The sequence below is a fragment of the Coenobita brevimanus genome, chromosome 40 (genome assembly GCF_032717465.1).
Source record: "Coenobita brevimanus isolate Jiangsu-jjx chromosome 40, ASM3271746v2, whole genome shotgun sequence".
Classification (NCBI taxonomy): domain Eukaryota; kingdom Metazoa; phylum Arthropoda; class Malacostraca; order Decapoda; family Coenobitidae; genus Coenobita; species Coenobita brevimanus.
In genome coordinates this window covers 5,696,133-5,714,540 of record NC_136993.1, presented here as the reverse complement: position 1 = coordinate 5,714,540, position 18,408 = coordinate 5,696,133, and the positions used below count along the sequence as shown (strand labels likewise).

Here is an 18,408-nt window from a genome sequence, read left to right as displayed (position 1 = left end):
AACAAGAAGAGGAGAAATGGGCGTATCTCTCCATTTACTGACACACTACACTGTCATTTCTTTCTCAACATGGCAGTTTTTTTTTTATACGATATCTTTCAAATTTCACCCTTCACAAACATACATACTGATCTAAACTGGTCTGCAGGCAAGTCTGCTCTTATATATGCTTTATCGATATACCAGCACTGATATAATCATTTCTTACTTTATAACAATTTTACTAAATTATTTCAATACATATACACAGATGACACGAAACCGACTTGCAGGTGCCACCCTCACACAAAAGGCTTCAAGCAAGCTTTTCTCATGCCTGCGAGAGGGGAGGGAGAAGTGTTAAGTCTGAGTTAGCAAAGGCACGAAGCAAGTCAGATCTCTGAATCTCTGTCTGCTCGTAAAACTTCTTACTGCGAGTATGTAGTTTTCTTAAAGTTTATCTTCTTTCTTATGAAACAAAGTACCATATCAATTTTTATAACCACAGTGTTATATACGTCACAGGGTGTTGTGGTGTTCAAGTGGTTCTATTATTTGTTATGTAACTTTCTGTGGATATAAATAAAAATACGAGTATTTTATTTGACAATAAAAATACGAGTATCGCAAGGGTCGGTGCTGGAAAAACAAGTGGGTTAATAGTGAAAGGAACTGAATAAAACAACAAATGTACTCATATTCTTATCCTAGCTTTGATATACATCTTGGTTTACACTGTAAGCGATGGTTGTCAGGGGAAGCAAATTGCAGTGACTTCCATTGAGAATAAATTCTTCTGTATAATTAAAATATTAAGAAAAAGTATTTAATTATTTGAAAACTAAGCTGAGATTAAGAAAAAAGAGACACACAGTTCACCGAGAAGGACAATCCCACCAGCAGCAAGTCCACCTGCCAACACTACAAACATCCCCCGAAACAGTAAACGGTGTTTAGTGTTGCATATCTCAAGAGCTATCCGATCGGCTATGGATGAAAATTTACTGTCACATTGCTTATTGTTTACCTGCGGCGCCAAGTTACTATTTAATAATTCATTGTTGGCCCTGATGCACGCAAGAATATCAGTCTCTCACCAACTGGTCACAAGTGGACAGTTTTATGGGTATTTGCAACAACTTATGTACCATAAAATGTGCCTGGCCCAGTTTAGTGCAAACCTGAATTTTGTGCGATCATGAAAGGGTTGTACATGTGTTACAGAGAGATACTTAAACACAAACATGCCACAGAAGTATGAAAACCCAGATGACTTTGGAGAGAGCAATCCCCGACTTACAGCTTGATTTGGATCATATAGTTAAAAATATTATCTCTCTTTAACTCTGAAGAGTGTATTATGAAGACTGGTTAAACACAATCTCAGGCTAAAAGGTATATACTACTAATAACGTACAGTACTTGTGAATACCTTGTGCAAAACGGTATGGCACCACAGACGATGGTTACAGCAAAATCCCAGAACATTCTACCTCAAGTTGCTAAACCTGTCTCATGAGGATGCCACATATATTTTGTTTTCGACAATAGTGGTCAGTGTTGACAATTACACATTTAGATGGTAGTCTGCATCACGAACTATACTATAAATTAGGCTGTCATTGGTCTCCTGATGTCCTATAATTTATGTTTTCCTTTCTAAATCTTACACACAGCTAACAGCCTTTTTGCTAATGTCTTGCCCAGAGGTTTGTCATATACAGTGATCCGCTGATTATAACTTTTCTTGGTGGGTTAGTGCAACTGGCGTAATTTGGAATCATTACCTGGTGCCAGTATACAAACAGCCCGGAGTCTCCAAGGGACATCGCCCTGAAATATAAAAATGAAATGTATAAATCAATGAATAAAAATAACAAAGCAACAATTTCAGATTCTTATGAAAGAATGAAGTCATGGCTGTCGGCTACAGGAGTTCTTATGGTAGACAGTCTCTATTCTCTAAGTCTCAACCTTCCTCCTGAACACAGCCCGTAGTAGTTGGTTTACATACGAGTTCCCAAATACACTGCTAGGTAAACAGGGACCAAGACGATACAGAGTTTGTCCATATGTTTGGCTGGTCCGCGACACCTGACTATGGATGCCGTACTACTCACAACACAATTGCTACTACTCAACCAGGCATGGACACAAGCAACTAAGTGAACCCTTTCAAGGTTGGAAAATTTTGCTCTTCTGTTCGGGCTAATACTTTGCAGTTTGATCCAACTATCCTAGAAGTCGGGAGTGTTCTTGCTGTAAACATTACCTTTAGTAAATCTAGTGTTCTAGCCCATCTAATACCAGACGATTTTATTCAGCTACAAGTGAATTGAACCAGTTTGAAAGTGTTAGTCATTCATTAATTAGTACAGTACAGTATTGAATTACCGACAGCAGTAGTCCTGGCATTTCTCCTGCTTCACTGCACATGGGCTTGGAAAATCATTATTGTACGTTCACACAAATCGAGTCTCTTGACACTGATTTTTAGTCAGATATAACCATCATTGTCTGCTGCTGTCTCTTTGGAAATCGCTACTGAAGAGATCGTTTGACTGCATATCCGACTTTATAATTATATAGTATTATTATGCCGCATGAAAATTAGTCATGATGTAGTTGCAAATTTCTCTTGAAAGTGATAGTTAACCTTAGCTCTGATCATACCCTTCAGCGGTACAAAATATTCCAGTCTCATTAATCCCTTCTTGGTCGCACAGATATAGTATTACAGTATACTACACCGAGCAGCAGACGGTTATACAAAGTTAAGAGTGAGCAGTAGGAGTCTAAGAGTGTTAATGGTGTCGCCTTTAACTCTCTCATGGTTGGAACAATATTAATTCCATTTCAGCTACAGCCAGACGATTTTAATTAAAATTGAGTGAGAGAAGCCCAAGTCTTAACGTTTTCGTTTTCCTTCTCCCTTCCCGTCCTTTAAAAAATCAGCATAATAACAAAGGATCCTTAAAAATATAAGATATATCAGTTTTTTACTCCAATCATTTATTTATTATGCACAGGAAGATGCTGGAGAGAGACCCATCTCTTGGTGGCTCTAGTATAACTAACTGGCTCCGCTATCGTGTTATACAAACTTCCCTCAACTTCCTCCCTGTCGCACTCAAAGGAGGGTAGTGGACTGCATTAAATGACAGTTTCAGGCTGTAGTCCATCGGGTTCACGTTCAGATGAGCCTGGGATTGCAACTAGTACTTCTTCTACTACTACTACTACTACTACTACTACTACTATTACTACTACTACTACTATTACTACTACTACTACTACTACTACTACTACTACTGCTAGTCACTACTACTACTATTACTACTACTACTGCTACTACTACTACTACTGCTACTGCTACTACTACTACTATTACTACTACTATTACTACTACTACTACTACTACTATTACTACTACTATTACTACTACTACTACTACCATACATAGGAAGAAAAAGTAAATATGTCATACTGTACTTACTTCTTTACGTCCTAGCAGAACGGGACACCTCGGGAACAGTTGGCATCAAGCAAAAGGAATTGTTAAAGACTTTTGTTAAACCTCAGCCTCTTATGACCCACACTGTTGTATAAAATGGTCTGGGGTCAGCTAGAAAATGAGTAGGTTAATGGTGACAACATTAACACACCCAGGCTCGTATGATGCAAATTATCTCGGTAAAAACATCTGATTTTACCAGGAATGGAATACAAAAGTTGTCCTGACCATGGGAGGATAAAAACTGTATTGTGATGATAAAACCACCTGTGAGTAGAACAAATTGATAAAACACGCCACAGGACTCAAGCTGTTTATCCCATCATAATTATCCTTCGTGAACCGAAGAACATCGTCCAGTGACAGCCAAACATTAAATACTATTTCCTCTGACTCAAGGAGTTAATGATTGACATTGCATTAAGCAAATTGTTTACATTATACGTCACTCAAAACTTCTCAGTGGCCATAGCCCGCCAAAACAATATATATTTCACATATTCTTACAACCCCTTCGTTGCTATGGATGTCCCTTGCTATTTTGTACAGGCTAGATCCAGATCAGTGGATGAAAGTAAGAAAACTTAAAGTATCCCATAGTTACCTGCGGCACTCTTCTGTCCACTAACTGCTAGAATTTCTTTAGCTGAACGAATGAAATCCTTAAAAAAATGCACATCATCTCTTCCCACCATCACATACCTCTTAATTAATCCGTAAATTGCTGGGCTGCCCTTCTGCGCCGTCAGTGCCGCCGAGAAAGAGAGGAAACCGAACTTGAAAACAAAGTAATCACAGCGTCCTGATGAGAAGAAAAATACCTGTTATTTGAAATTATATCAGGATAGAAAAATGGCAGTCTTAGACCAAGTCAGAGTAAAAAGAGTATGGCCATTTCACCATGATCGGCATTTGCTGGATAGTAAGCCATTTATCCGCTGGAATTAAACGCTAAAGGACCACATTTGACAGAAGCGACTTAACCAACTAGAATATCAACTGTTCGAGAGAGAGAGAGAGAGAGAGAGAGAGAGAGAGAGAGAGAGAGAGAGAGAGAGAGAGAGAGAGAGAGAGAGAGAGAGAGAGAGAGGGAGGGAGGGAGTCTATAGGCAACGGCAGAAGTGGCGCGGATGAACAGTATAAGACCAGTGGCAAGTTGGGAACCCTTTGCACCAGAGTATTGGTCTCCCTTAATTTATCAGTCCCCATAAATTTTATTTCTGCATCGTCTTTTATCACTGTCCAATAACCCATTCTTTGTTTTAGGTCATAATTCACTTCAGCACACACTCGCCTACTTCTTCTATCATATATGTGTGTCTTCTTGTACATCAGTTTCTTGTAGTATTAGATCTTTCACTGCTCAGTCATGTAACCCACATATAGATATCAATCAATCAATCAATCATTTCCTGTGGCACCCTCGGGGATGCATAGGGCCTCGATGAACTCACACCACCACATCCTATCTTGTGCTAACTCCTCAAGATCTCCCCAACACTCATCTCCAGGTTCCCGTCTCATTTTCCTCACCCACGTCTCTTTTGGCCTTCCTCTACCTCTCCTACCAAGTGCCACCCACCCTGGTGTACCTCGTACTATTCCCTGTCTCCTATACACATGTCCTAGCCACTTCCATCGTGAGAACCTAACATATTCATCGACCGGCTGCACTCCCGTTATTTCTCTAATTCTACTATTTGGTATCCTTTCCCACCACTTAACTCCTAATATTCTTCTAAGTGCTTTTTTTTCAAACACCAAGAATTTATTTTCCATAGTCACAGTGCTGTACCAAGACTCGTGTCCATAAATTAAGATACTCCTAACCATTACCTTATAAAGTTTTATTTTTGTATGCACAGAAAAATTGTTATTATTCCAAATATTTTTAAGCATTCCCATTGCCTGATTAGCCTTCTTTAACCTTTCCTCGAATTCAAAGTTCAAAGACCCATCCTTAGCTAAATAAGTACCTAAATAGTTAAACCTATCAACTTGCCGTACAACCATACCTCCAATTACACATTCCTGCGCATTTTCCATATTCATATTGATTATTTCAGTTTTTCCACAATTAATAACCAAACCCACCTTGCGACCTTCACTCACCAAACAGTCCAACACTCTCTGCATCTCTTCTGGCCCATCACAAATCAAAACTATATCATCTGTATAATCTAAATCCAAAAGTTTCCTGTTCTCTCCCCAAAGTATACCTGCACCGGTTTCTGTTCCAACGCGTTTCATAATGTAATCAATGACCAATATAAATAGTAAAGGCGATAGAACACCACCTTGAATTACTCCGGACTTGACTTCAAACGAATCACTCAGACAACCATCAACCATCACTTTACAAAATGTGTCCTCATGCATGTTCATAATGACCCTCACAAATTCCTCTGGTATTCCATAATGTCTCATGATCTTCCCATAGTCTCTCTCGAAACACTATCAAAAGCCTTTTCAAAATCAACAAAACAAAGACTTAACGGTACTCTCATTTCATTAACTTGCTGCATCAAATGCCTAACTATAAAGATCTGATCATTGCAACCACGTCCCTTTCTAAAACCAGCCTGTTCATCCCTCAGAATACCCTCAACCACCGGCTCCAACCTATTTAACAACACTCTACTGAAAACTTTCAAAGCTATCGGTGACAAAGAGATTCCCCTCCAATTACCACATTCACTCAGGTCTCCCTTCTTCGGAACTTTAACAATTACACCATTCTTCCAAACTGATGGTAGTAACCCCGTCACCCATATCTTATTGAATAGCTTGGTCAAGATCATTATTAATCTATCCCCCTCCACTTTAAACATTTCCGGAAATAAACCATCCTCCCCTGGTGCCTTATTATTCTTTAACTGTTTTACTGCTTTCTCCACTTCTGCAAGCCTCAACTCTCCTGTTTCTATATTTAAATCTTCCTGAGCAGACGGTATATCCTCTTCTGGTGGTATTGGTCTATTAAGAACTGTCTCAAAATGCTCTTTCCACCTATTTTTAATATCTCCATCTTTGGTCAATAAATTTCCTTCCCTGTCTCTAACTGGTATTTCCTTGCGTTTACCTGCATTACCACTCAGTTCTCTAATCGATTCATATGCTATTCTTTGACTCTGTCCATCATTTTTGTTTATTAAGATTTCAGTCTCTGCAACCTTTTCATCCACACATCTTCTTTTGTCTCTCCTAGCTAACCTTCTTACTTCTGAATTCAAACTCCAGTACGCAGCTCTTGCTAATTCAATCTCTCGTTCATCAACGCATTGCATCTCACTCCTCAATTTAGCCTCACCTCTCTTTTTTTATCATATCCCACGTTTCCTCTGATATCCATTTCTTTCTCCTGAATCTATGTCTCCTTCCAATCGTTCATTCAGCAGTCTCATGCAAAACTTTGTTCACATCCTCCCACATCTCATCTACACTTCTCTCCCCCTCTTCCAACGTTTCCAACACCAAAAACCTATTTCTGCATTCTAATCTGAATTCCTCCTTTTCTTCTCCTTCCCTTCTAAGCTTAACAATATCGTATCTACCAACACCAGATTTTTCCTTCTTCTGATTTTTAAGTTTAAACCTTATTTTTGCAATGATGAGTTGATGGTCACTACCAATATCCGCCCCCCGTTTAACATGAACATCTAGCAGAGAAATTCTATGCCTCCTACTGATAACGATGTGATCAATCTGATTTTTATATTTTCCACACGGCGACACCCAAGTTGTCTTGTGTATACTGCAATGCTGAAAGAGTGTGCCCCCGATGACTAAGTCATTTGCTAGACAGAAGCTTCCAAACCTCACTCCGTTTTCACTCATCCTACTACCAACTCCCATCTTACCCATACATGCCTCAAATCCCTCATTTGAACAGCCCATTACTGCATTAAAGTCTCCAACGCAGATCAAAATTTCATATCTAGGTACCCTTCCTACTCCTTCTTGCAACTTTTCATAAAATGTGTCTTTCCTTTCATCGAGTGCATCATTAGTGGGGGCATAACACACAAACAGACTGATGTTGCCATGATTTGATTTAAACCGTGCGTATAACAATCGCTCACATAAAGCCTTATTTGCCTTACAACCCAGGTGAAAATTGTAAGTTCTCGCGTGCTGTTCAGTTTTATTTACCAGAACATAAAAGTATTTAATGGTGGGTGGGCACACACCATCCACCCAGTGGATGTAGTGCAATCTTATTGTGACTGTACTGAGTGATGAACCATACGGTTCCTTCTAATCCAGAAAGCTATTTACTACGTGCGGTACTAACAAAATTACCAAATGATGGCTAGCGGTGAAGCGGGTTAAGGCGTTTTAACCAAAAAGGATCAATAAAAATATCCATCCAAAGAGTGGTTGGGGTTTATGCTCACATGATAACCTCTGAGGGTAGGCACCCTTACCTTAAATGTCGTGTGTGTAGCCTAGCTCCGGCCCCCTACGTCTGATGGACCAGAGTGAGGATTGGATTGTGGGAAACAATAATACATGGGTAATGTGACTTTGACAAAAATACTATTACAGTTGCCTAGGCTTGTATTCTCGTCGGTTAAGGAAGCTCCCTAATACTTCTTCCTTAGCTATATATTTTGGATACTACTGGGTAAATTTCGTTTTGTACGTTATTTATCCGGAGTATGGTGTTAACAGAGTGATTTAATTACCACAGAGCAGGACAGCAAGGCGTAATAGGTAAAACAAATCACTTGGGAAGAGGTGTTTGGGAGTTTCCTTAGCCGAGGAGAATTCGGCCCTGAATGTGAGAATGCTGTGAACTGTTTGGCAGAGCTTGTCAGACATTTCGAAATAATGTATGCTGTTAAGAAAAAACAGCAGATTCGTGAAATTACTGTGTTCTCACAATGACTGCAGTTTCCCTCAGCTAACAAAGTATCATCATCAACCTGACCATCTTCACACAATAAGGTAGGGTGCGTTGAATAGAAGCTGATCCTCATACAGGCAACTGATCCTGTGTGTTTGTGAATCGGCGTTCAGTTTACTTTAAGCCGGGTACACACACGCGAACAGAACACCGTATCGTAACAAGACCGTGTTGCTCGACGAAGATACGCGTAACAAGGTGTGGAAATGAATCCGTAACCGAACCTCGTCGCGTCGCGAACTTTCATGCGTCCCACCTCTATCAGTCGGAGTCAGTCCGTGTTTGGAGGTTGTACTGACAATGTCAAGTTTACCTGTCGCAGCTGCCGCGAATATTTATATACATTATCATACAGTGAAGAGGAGAAAGGAAAGAAAATGGTGGCAGTCACAGTTATACACAAGAAAAATGGCATACAGTGGTCGGGAATTACTCGCAGACATGAGGTTCCAAGAAGTTTCTGGCCACTACAAAAACTTCACCAGAATGTCGTCGACAGATTTTGAGAGTATCATGAAATTGGTAGCACCTAAAACAATGAAAAAGGACACACACATGAGACCAGCTATCACAGTACATGAAATATAAATTATCTGGAAATATAACTTAGCGGTAGTAAAACAGGCTGATCATATATATATATATATATATATATATATATATATATATATATATATATATATATATATATATATATATATGTGTGTGTGTGTGTGTGTGTGTGTGTGTGTGTGTGGTTTCATTAATCTTTTCAATAATGTTAACAAAAGTAACATGATGTATGCATTTATTCTTCAGATCCCAACAACACAAGACGGTTGGCTAACCATCGCTAAAGGATTTGAAGACTTGTGGAACTATCCCCACCTTCTAGGAGCCATGGATGGGAAGCATGTTGTCTTGCAGGCTCCTTTCAACAGTGGCACAGAGTTTTTTAACGCTTTTAAGTTCCAATGGTTTGAAACATGTTTCATGGCTTTGAGTGGTTCCTCCGTGTACTCGAACATGATCGATCCCTGTGGTACATTACTCTAAAAACCTGTGTTATATATTTTTATGTTTAGGGACCAGCCTCATACTGATTACTGAGCAGACTCGGTGTAGCGGCTGTACCCAGTTGATAGGTGTCGGACACACGTCCCGTCCACACATTACGTAACCTCACCCTGTAACATCCTTTGATGCGACGCGCAAAAACCGACAATTGGTGGATCGGGAGCGAACCCCAACGCTTAACATATATGTTCGCTCGGGTGTTATGCAGTGACGTTACGAGGTCCCGTCCACACAGGCGTTTTTGTTACACGACGGGGTTACGTTACGATGTTCTGTTCGCGTGTGTGTACCCGGCAAGATACAATAAGTCATATAGTTTTTCCAGCAATACTACTCTAGTAGTAGTAATAGTAGGTTCATCCGAACATGGATAGGGAGGGGACTGAGGAAAGTTTGCTTAACCGAGCAGCTCCGTCCCCCAGTCATATTCATGCCATCACGTGAAGGCGTTTTTCTTTAGCACCCGTCCCTCTCCAGCTCCTTTTTCAGTACAGATAAGATAATAAATTACAGTAAACAACAAACAGTGGGCAGATGCAAATGGTAGAGACTGATGAGGGACGACTGGTGTGTAAAAACCACGGAAGTACCACGCACCCACTGACAGGACAGGTACGATAAGAGCCTCGCTGCACACTGCCATCCATTACCAGGTCTAACTGTGACCTAGCCATTTCACCAGCCTCCCTTATCGTCAATTTTCACAATAAGGCTTAATCTCAGAGAGAAGGTTTTCCCAGTAAGACTAAAACTCTGTGATTAGTGTACTGCCCAACATTTTTAGTACTGTGAAATCAAAAATGTGTAAACACAAGACAGATATATTTAGTGAATATGAGTTTCATTTATTTACTTATTTTTTATGTGTCCGACTCTGGGCATAGGCTTCACAGCCTGCTCTCAAGGCCCAGTAGTCCTCCTAATTACGATACACCTCTCTACATGTCACCACTTCGGCGCTAACACCCACCGTCCAGATTGAATACATGCTAGGGTTGTCTCATACAGGACTGGTGTATTGGAATTAGCGGAGGTATTTTTACGACATGTCGGCGGGTTTTCTGGTAAAGTCTGATTATATGAAATTCATATCCTTAAACTGTTCCCTGCCCAAGCGGGGATTTGAACTTGGGTCTGATAGGACTGCAGGCCACCTCTCTACCTATTGAGCCACCGCCTCCCCCAATTATGGATAAAGCACACTGCATCATATTTCTTTTATACCGACGCACTAAAGAACAAATATTATTAAATCTCGTATGCTGCGTTTAGACAACCAGCATTTCATCTGTAAATGAATTCATGGTTCTGGATATCCATTAATCACGTAGATTTTTGTAAAAATATCAACATGAGTACCGTATGTGTCCGTACATAACCTACGGGTTACAAGTAATAATTCTCCCATGCCTTGATATACTATCTAATTTTGTTTTTGTTTCTTACGATATGCGTAAGAATAATCATAACTGGATTCACCAAGTACACCTCACTTATGAAATTAAAACTTTTGTAATAACAGCAAAAGACAAAAAAAAAGTATAATTTGAGGCAAGAAATATAAAGATTTCCGACATTCACTAGAGAAGCAGAAAAAAAGGGGGACTTGCTCTGTGAGACAGTGTGCACGTACAAAGAAACTGGAACGCTTGTGGTAAATATAGTAAAGGAACATATGTCACGTCATATTATACGGATAATTTATACAAGTGTGTGTGTGTGTGTGTGTGTGTGTGTGTGTGTGTGTGTGTGTGTGTGTGTGTGTGTGTGTGTGTGTGTGTGTGAGTGTGTATTTACTGCTGAATTTATATCTCTACTTATGTGAAAACGAGACTGTAACGAAAAGGAGGATACTGAACAAAACGAGTTATAAAACAGTTCTTTGTTATTACCTCGTTCCCAGAGACAAGATGTAAGCAAGAGGTCCGAGCTGCTCCTACTATTTTTTTTTTATTACTGTTCCTACCGGTGTTCTGTTTGCATATGGTTTTGAATTACACCATCACCACGCTCATACCATCCTGTTTAGTGCCCACGGACACTCTATATATTACCCCCGCCATGCTTTACAACCGACAATAAGTCTAGATGTATAGGATCCACTTTTTTTCTCTCCCCGCTCATTTCACAAGCCATACTTAACCTCATTACACCCGTTCACTTACCACCCTTCCAACTAATTGCGTCCACTCGTACCAGCCCAATCCACCAAAAGCTCAGAACAGTGAATCTTCAAGTGTCAACCACTACGCCGAAGAGGATGATTTTTGGTATATTCCTTTGCAGGGACGATGTTAAACGACCTGTAGCGTTGTCCTGATGATTATTCCATCTACTCAACTCTACTATTTCTCCACTGAAATGGAATTTATCACTAACATGACTGCCCAGAATAAGAGTCGAATTGCAAACTCTGTTAAGTTCTACCTCTCCCGCAGAGCCTATCTTGAGTACTGTTCAAGTCAGAGAAGAAATGGGTAGGGGGGATGTAGTTTGGTGGCGGAAAAGCCTTGAGTGAAGACTAGGTCAATGCACATTGAATACGACCGTGCCTGTAAAGTCCACCCACAAAGGAGACTTTTGTCATACCACTTTACACGCACGGTCGTATTCAATGTGCATTGACCTACTGTAGTCTCCACTCAAGGCTTTTCTGCCACCAAACTTCATGCCCCCTACCCATTTCTTCTCTGACGTGAACAGTATTCTAAAAATGACCGTCTTGACTTCCGCCGGACCTATAATGTTGAAATTCATAGCAAAACTTGAGTTCGTCAAAGCCTATATTGTTTTTGGTGGGCCATTAATTATCAGTACGTAGAGATGTTGCTTCTTTAAAATAATTTTATCGATATTTTTACCGTAAGTGCTCTGACGAACTGGCTTCAGTTGTTCCACCCCTTCACATTTTCTCCCGAAATACTTGGGCAACTGGGAACGCTCATGAACTCACACTCTCTCCCCCGCGATGGAGAACCTTTGTTTATTAAAATTCATTTATCTCAAGAACTACTACTCTCTGGAATTCACTTCCTGGGAGTTGTTTCCACAAACATTTAATCCACTTCAATTTAGATCCAGTTGTTATAAATGTTTTATGAATGGAGGATGCCTTTAGGCACACGGACTTATTTTTTTTTCCTTTGTTTTTCCTTCCTCTATTCATCATCTAAAACAAAAAAAAAGTTACTGACACAGGTAGTGAACCCCAGACCCGTGTAACATGCAAGGCTAACTGACAACGTAACCGCACATCAAACATCCGCCAACACTGCATATAACCGTCCATTTTCACATCCAGGTCCTTTTTTGTTTCTGGGTGAGATCTGGTTAGGGTAAAGAACCCGCACCCATAGGTCTCATTTCCAGCTTGCGAATCGGACCGGAGACCTTTCATTAGGGACCGAAAGTGCTTCTGATTGTCACTGCCACCATCAGTTCCAACTCTCGGTTTTTCTGAGAGATAATGATTTGTGTTGTTCTATCAGGGTAACTGCCAGCAGGTCAGCTTGGAAAAATGTGGGAGCCTCCTGTGTCCTGCAGTGGACTGACTGACTGGTGATCAGTTTGAGGTGCCTTGCAGTGGACCAAATGCTGATTTTGTGGACGACTGAATGTGGCAATACCTACAGGAACAGGAGTTTAGAGACCAAATCGAAGACAGGGATCCACACGCTATCACACATGATTACATGAGCACCACCAACAACTGTCTACTTAGTGAACGAAAATATATGATAACTAGAAGCCATCTCACGATGGGATCTCACCACCCGCGAAGCAGGAATGTTTTTTGCTCGGTGCACACTGTAATGTTGCCCCTCCATTTCTGATTTGACGCAAGATCGGGCTGTAAAATACACAAACAAAGCCAGCCAGCCAACCTCACAGTTCAAAACATTACCACTCCTCCCGCTCCACCACGCGGGTGGTAATAAAAGACTGTTATCAATGTTCTATCAAAGTTGGTCCTTCCTGAAAAGCAAAAGCGACAAACAATATGTCGTTGGATATGAATACAGAAGCTACCCAAGCACAAACACATGAATGACGCAATATTTAATGTCTAATGTGATTTAAATTACCATCCTTGCAAATCTGATTCTTTTTTATTCGTTTTATGCAATGAACAAAGAACCAAAGGCCAGGAGTGTGCAAACAGTTCCTTCCAAGAAAAAGAAAAAAATAATACAGCAGAGAGCCAAATTCAAGATCCGTTATTTCGAGATGCCTGGACACACATGTGTTTCAAAGACAAGATCATAGGAAGTAGGAAACACAGACAGAGAGAGAGAGTTCCAGAATTGACCTGTTGCATATATGAAGGACTAGGAGTAACGGTTAACTCTTCCATTACAGAGTTGGATAGAAAAAGGAAGAGAGGTTGTTGCTAGACGGGTGCTACGCCCCCGACTAGTAACAAACTCTAATTCCTTTTCGTTACTGCCTTTCATAAGAGAGACGTAGGGGGTCGGGTCTTGGCTAGCGTCTTCAAACACAAGGACGAGGACACTTCTTTCACCTTAACTTGGCCTTTTCGTCCTCTTGCATCTTGCTGAATATATTTGAGTGGTAAATTACAGAAACTTTATAATGTGGTTCTACATCCTTTCCATAGCACTTTTTAATGCCTACCATCATACTCTTGTGTTAACCTAATATTTCAACTTAGCATTCAGGATGGAGAGATGACAGTTATAGACCAAGATAAAGTAAAAAAAAAAGTATGGTCACATCACCATGACCGGCATTAGCTGGATAGTAAGTCATCTATCCACTGGAATTTAACGCATATAGACCACATTCGACTGGAGCGACTTTACCAAATAAAGCACAAGTGTTCGAGAGAGAGAGAGAGAGAGAGAGAGAGAGAGAGACAGACAGACAGACAGACAGACAGACAGAGAGGGGGGGGAGTGAGTCTATAGGCAACGGCAGAAGTGACACGGATGAACAGTATAAGACCAGTGGCAAGTTGGGAACCCTTTGCACCAGGGTATTGGTCTCCCTTAATTAATCAGTCCCAATAAAATTTATTTCTTCATCCTCTTTCATCAGTATCCAATAACCCAATCTTTGTTTTAGGTCATAATTCACTTCAGCACACACTCGTTTGCTTCTTCTATCACATACGTATAAATCTTCTTGTACATCAGTTTCTTGTAGTATTAGTTCTTTCCCTGTCCAACCATGTTAACCATACACAAATATGAAGTACTTTATTTCAGAAAACGAAAATTGTAAATTATACGCTGGGTCTCCTCTTTCATTCACCAAAATTTAAAAGTATGTAATGATGAGTGGGCACACACCATCCACCCAGTAGATGTAGTGCAACCTTAGAGTGACCTCACTGAGTGATGAGCCTTAATATTTCTTATAATCCAGAAAGCCATTTACTACGTAGGATATTAAATAAAATTACCAGATAATGGCTGGTGATGTAGCGGGTTAGGCGCTCTAACCCGAAAGGATCAATAAATATATACATTCAAGGAGCTGTTGGGGTTTATGCTCACATGATACCTCTGTGGGTAGACACCTTTACCTTAAATGTCGTGAGTGTGTAGCCTAGCCCCGGGCCCCTACGTTTGATGGACCAGAGTAAGGATTGGATTTTGGAAAATAATAAAACTTGGGAAATATGACTCGGAAAAAATTACTCTTACAGTTGCCTGGGCTTGTATTTTCATCGGTTAAGGAAGCTCCCTAACACATCTTCCTTAGCGATTTTTGAATACTACTGGCTAATATTGCTTTCTACGTTATTTATCTAGGGTGCGGTGGTAATAGAGCGATTTCAGTAGCGCAATGGAGGTCAGCAAGATGTTATAAGTAAAACAAATCACTTGAGAAGAGGTGTTTGGGAGTTCCTAAAACCGAGGAGAACACGGCCCTTGATCTTAGAATGCTGTGAACTGTTCAAACTACAGAGTTTGTCAAACGTTTCGAAATTATTTATGCTGTTAAGAAAGAGCGGCAGATTCGTGAGACTATTGTATGCTCACAATGATTGTAGTTTCCCTCAGGTAACAAGTATCATCATCAACCTGACCATTTTCTCACATTAAGATTGGTGCGTTGAACAGAAGCAGGTCCCACGACAGACAACTGATCCTGTGTGTTTGTAAATCGGTGTTCAATTTACGTTTAGCTAATACAAATTATATAATTTTTCCAGCAGTACTGTAATAGTAGTAGTAGTAGTAGTAATACTAGCAGTAGTAGTAGTAGTAGTAGTAGTAGTAGAAACAAACCCAGGTTCATCCCAATATGGATAAGGAGGGGACTGAGGGACGTTTGCTTAACTGGGCAGCTCCGTCCCCGAATTATATTGATGCCCCCACGTGAAGGCGTTTTTCAGTAGCACCCGACCCTCTCCGGCTCCTTTTCCAGTACTGATAAAAAGAATCAATTAAACAACATGCGGTGGGCAGACGCAAATGGTACGGACTGGTGAAAGACGATTGGTGTGCAATAACCACGGAAGTAACACGCACGCGCTGACGGGACACGTATTATAAGAGCCTCGCTGGACACTGCCACCCATTACCAGATTTAGCTGTGACCTAGCCACTTCACCAGCCTCCCTTATCGTCAACTTTGACAATAAGGATTAACCTCAGAAGGGAGCTTTCCACGGTAAGACAAAAATTCTGTAATTAGTGTACTGCCCAACTTTTTTAGTACTGTAGAATCAAAAGCGTGTAAACACTAGACATATATATTTAGCGAATATCCGTTGCATGTATTACTGTCTACAAAGTACGCAGTGCATCATATTTCTTTTATGCCGACCTAAAAAGAATAAACATTCTTAACCAATATACGCTGCGATTAGTCAACCAGTATTTCATCTATAAATGAACACCCGTTTCTGGATATCCATTAATCATATAGATTTTTGTAAAAATGTTAGCATGTGTCCGTACATACGCTACGGGTTTCAAATAATAATTCTCCCATGCCTCGGTATACTACCTGTTTTGTTTTTGTTTCTTACGACATACGTAAGAATAATCATAGCTGGATGCACTAAGTACACATCACCCTTGAAATTAAACCTTTTGCAAAAACAGAACAGAGAGAGAGAGAGAGAGAGAGAGAGAGAGAGAGAGAGATTTGATTTGACCCCAGTGGGGCTAGTTTATTGAACACCCCACACTTCATCCTGTGAAGGGGCAGCGTCAAAAAAATACATAGATACAGTATCATACAAAGAATTTAAAAGGGGTATCCAAAAGGAAGGCAGTATCTCAGCGAGATGGATCCCTATCTGCATTACAAAAGTCTTACAACAGTATATCAACATAAATATAACTCATTTTATATTATCAATATACATAGTGTGAGAGAGTTGAACGAACTGATCACACATATATGACATAAGTTCTTAAGTTAAAAAATTTTATAATAGTTATATTAGGCTAAGTGTATTTTGGGGGCAATTGTTGTGTTACTGAGGAGATGCAAATAATTTATACTTCCTCAGTATTTTTCTGACAATATCATTTTCTAACATAAATTTTGCCTGACTCTCTATTGTCATAAACTGAGTATTCCTGTATTCATGTATGAGTGGACATTCCAATAGATAATGCTTCAAAGTGTGTTTATTGGGTTGTTCACATACTTTGCACTTCCTCTTCTCCTCATCAACCTGCCAACCCAGTTCCCAAGAGTAACAGTAGCCATGCCTTATTATTGCATGTACAGAGTCAACCCACCTACTTGTCGTATGTCTGCCATATACGTAACTTGTCATCACTGCAACTGTGTTGTAGTAGTGTATGGAAGTGCTGGTGTTGTGTTCACTGAGTCTAAGGTCAGTCACCCTTTCTTTTTGTATGGTCATGATCTTTCTTTTAAGTTGTCTAAGTGAAAGTCCCAGGTCATAGTCACAAGTGCCCTTGTTAGAAGCCTCCTTGGCTAAAATGTCAGCTCCTTCATTACCCGGGATTCCATCATGCGAGGGGATCCAAACAAATTTGACCTGAACACCGATCTCCCTAAGCACTGCAACAATCCGCCTGATCCTGTAAACAAGGTCAGGGTATGTGGGGTGAGGGTCAGAGAGAGGTTGCAGAGCATACATGCTGTCTGTTAAGATGATGGCATCTTGTTTCCTCAGACAAACTTGTTCCAGCCCATTCACAAGTGCTACAAGTTCACACTGGGTGGATGAAGCCCAGTCATGTAGCCTGCTGAGAGAGAGACAGAGGGAGAGAGAGAGACAGAGAGAGAATAACTTCCGGCAAAAAAATTAAAATTTTCAGGCATTTGCTAGTGAAGCAGGAAAAAAAGGACTTGCTCTGTGATAGAATGAGCACTTACAAAGAAATGAGAAAGCTTGTGGTAAATATAGTAAAGGAATATATTTCATGTCATATTATACGGGTTATTTATAAACGTGTGTGTGTGTGTGTGTGTGTGTGTGTGTGTGTGTGTGTGTGTGTGTGTGTGTGTGTGGCTAGTGCTGAGTTTATATTTCTTTATGTGAAAACGAGACTGCAACGAAAAGGAGGATACTGAACAAAACGAGTTATAAAGCAGTTCCTTCTTATTACCTCGCTCGCAGAGACAAGATATATGGAAGAGGTCCACGCTGCTCGTACTATTTTTGTTGTTAATGTTATTACTGTTCTTGCCGTTGTTCTGCATGGATAATGTTTTGAATTACACCATCACCACGCTCATACCATCCTGTTTAGTGTCCAGGGACATTATATGTTACCTCCGCCCTTCTTTACAACCGACAGTAAGTCTAGATATAAAAGATCCATTTTTTTCTCTCTCTCCCCGCCCATTGTCTCAGGGCTTACTTAACTTCATTATACCCATTCACTTACCACTCTTCCAGCTAATTGCGTCCACTTGTACCAGCCCATTCCACCATGAACTGAAAACAGTGATTCTTTAGATGTCAACCACTATGTCGATGGGGATGACT

At 40.3% G+C, this 18,408-nt stretch overlaps 1 protein-coding gene across 1 annotated transcript in view; it reads right to left on the bottom strand.

Moving 5' to 3' along the window:
- The window catches only part of LOC145397263 (uncharacterized), a 152,643-nt gene extending 135,090 nt beyond the window's left edge, over positions 1–17,553 (bottom strand). Inside the window, exons 1-3 of the mRNA XM_080270461.1 lie at positions 17,190–17,553; positions 4,196–4,295; positions 1,767–1,812 (exon numbers count right to left, since the gene is read on the bottom strand). Coding sequence (XP_080126587.1) covers positions 1,767–1,812; positions 4,196–4,295; positions 17,190–17,553 — 510 coding nt within the window. The remainder of the gene's footprint in view (positions 1–1,766; positions 1,813–4,195; positions 4,296–17,189) is intronic.
- Positions 17,554–18,408: the final 855 nt, after the last annotated feature.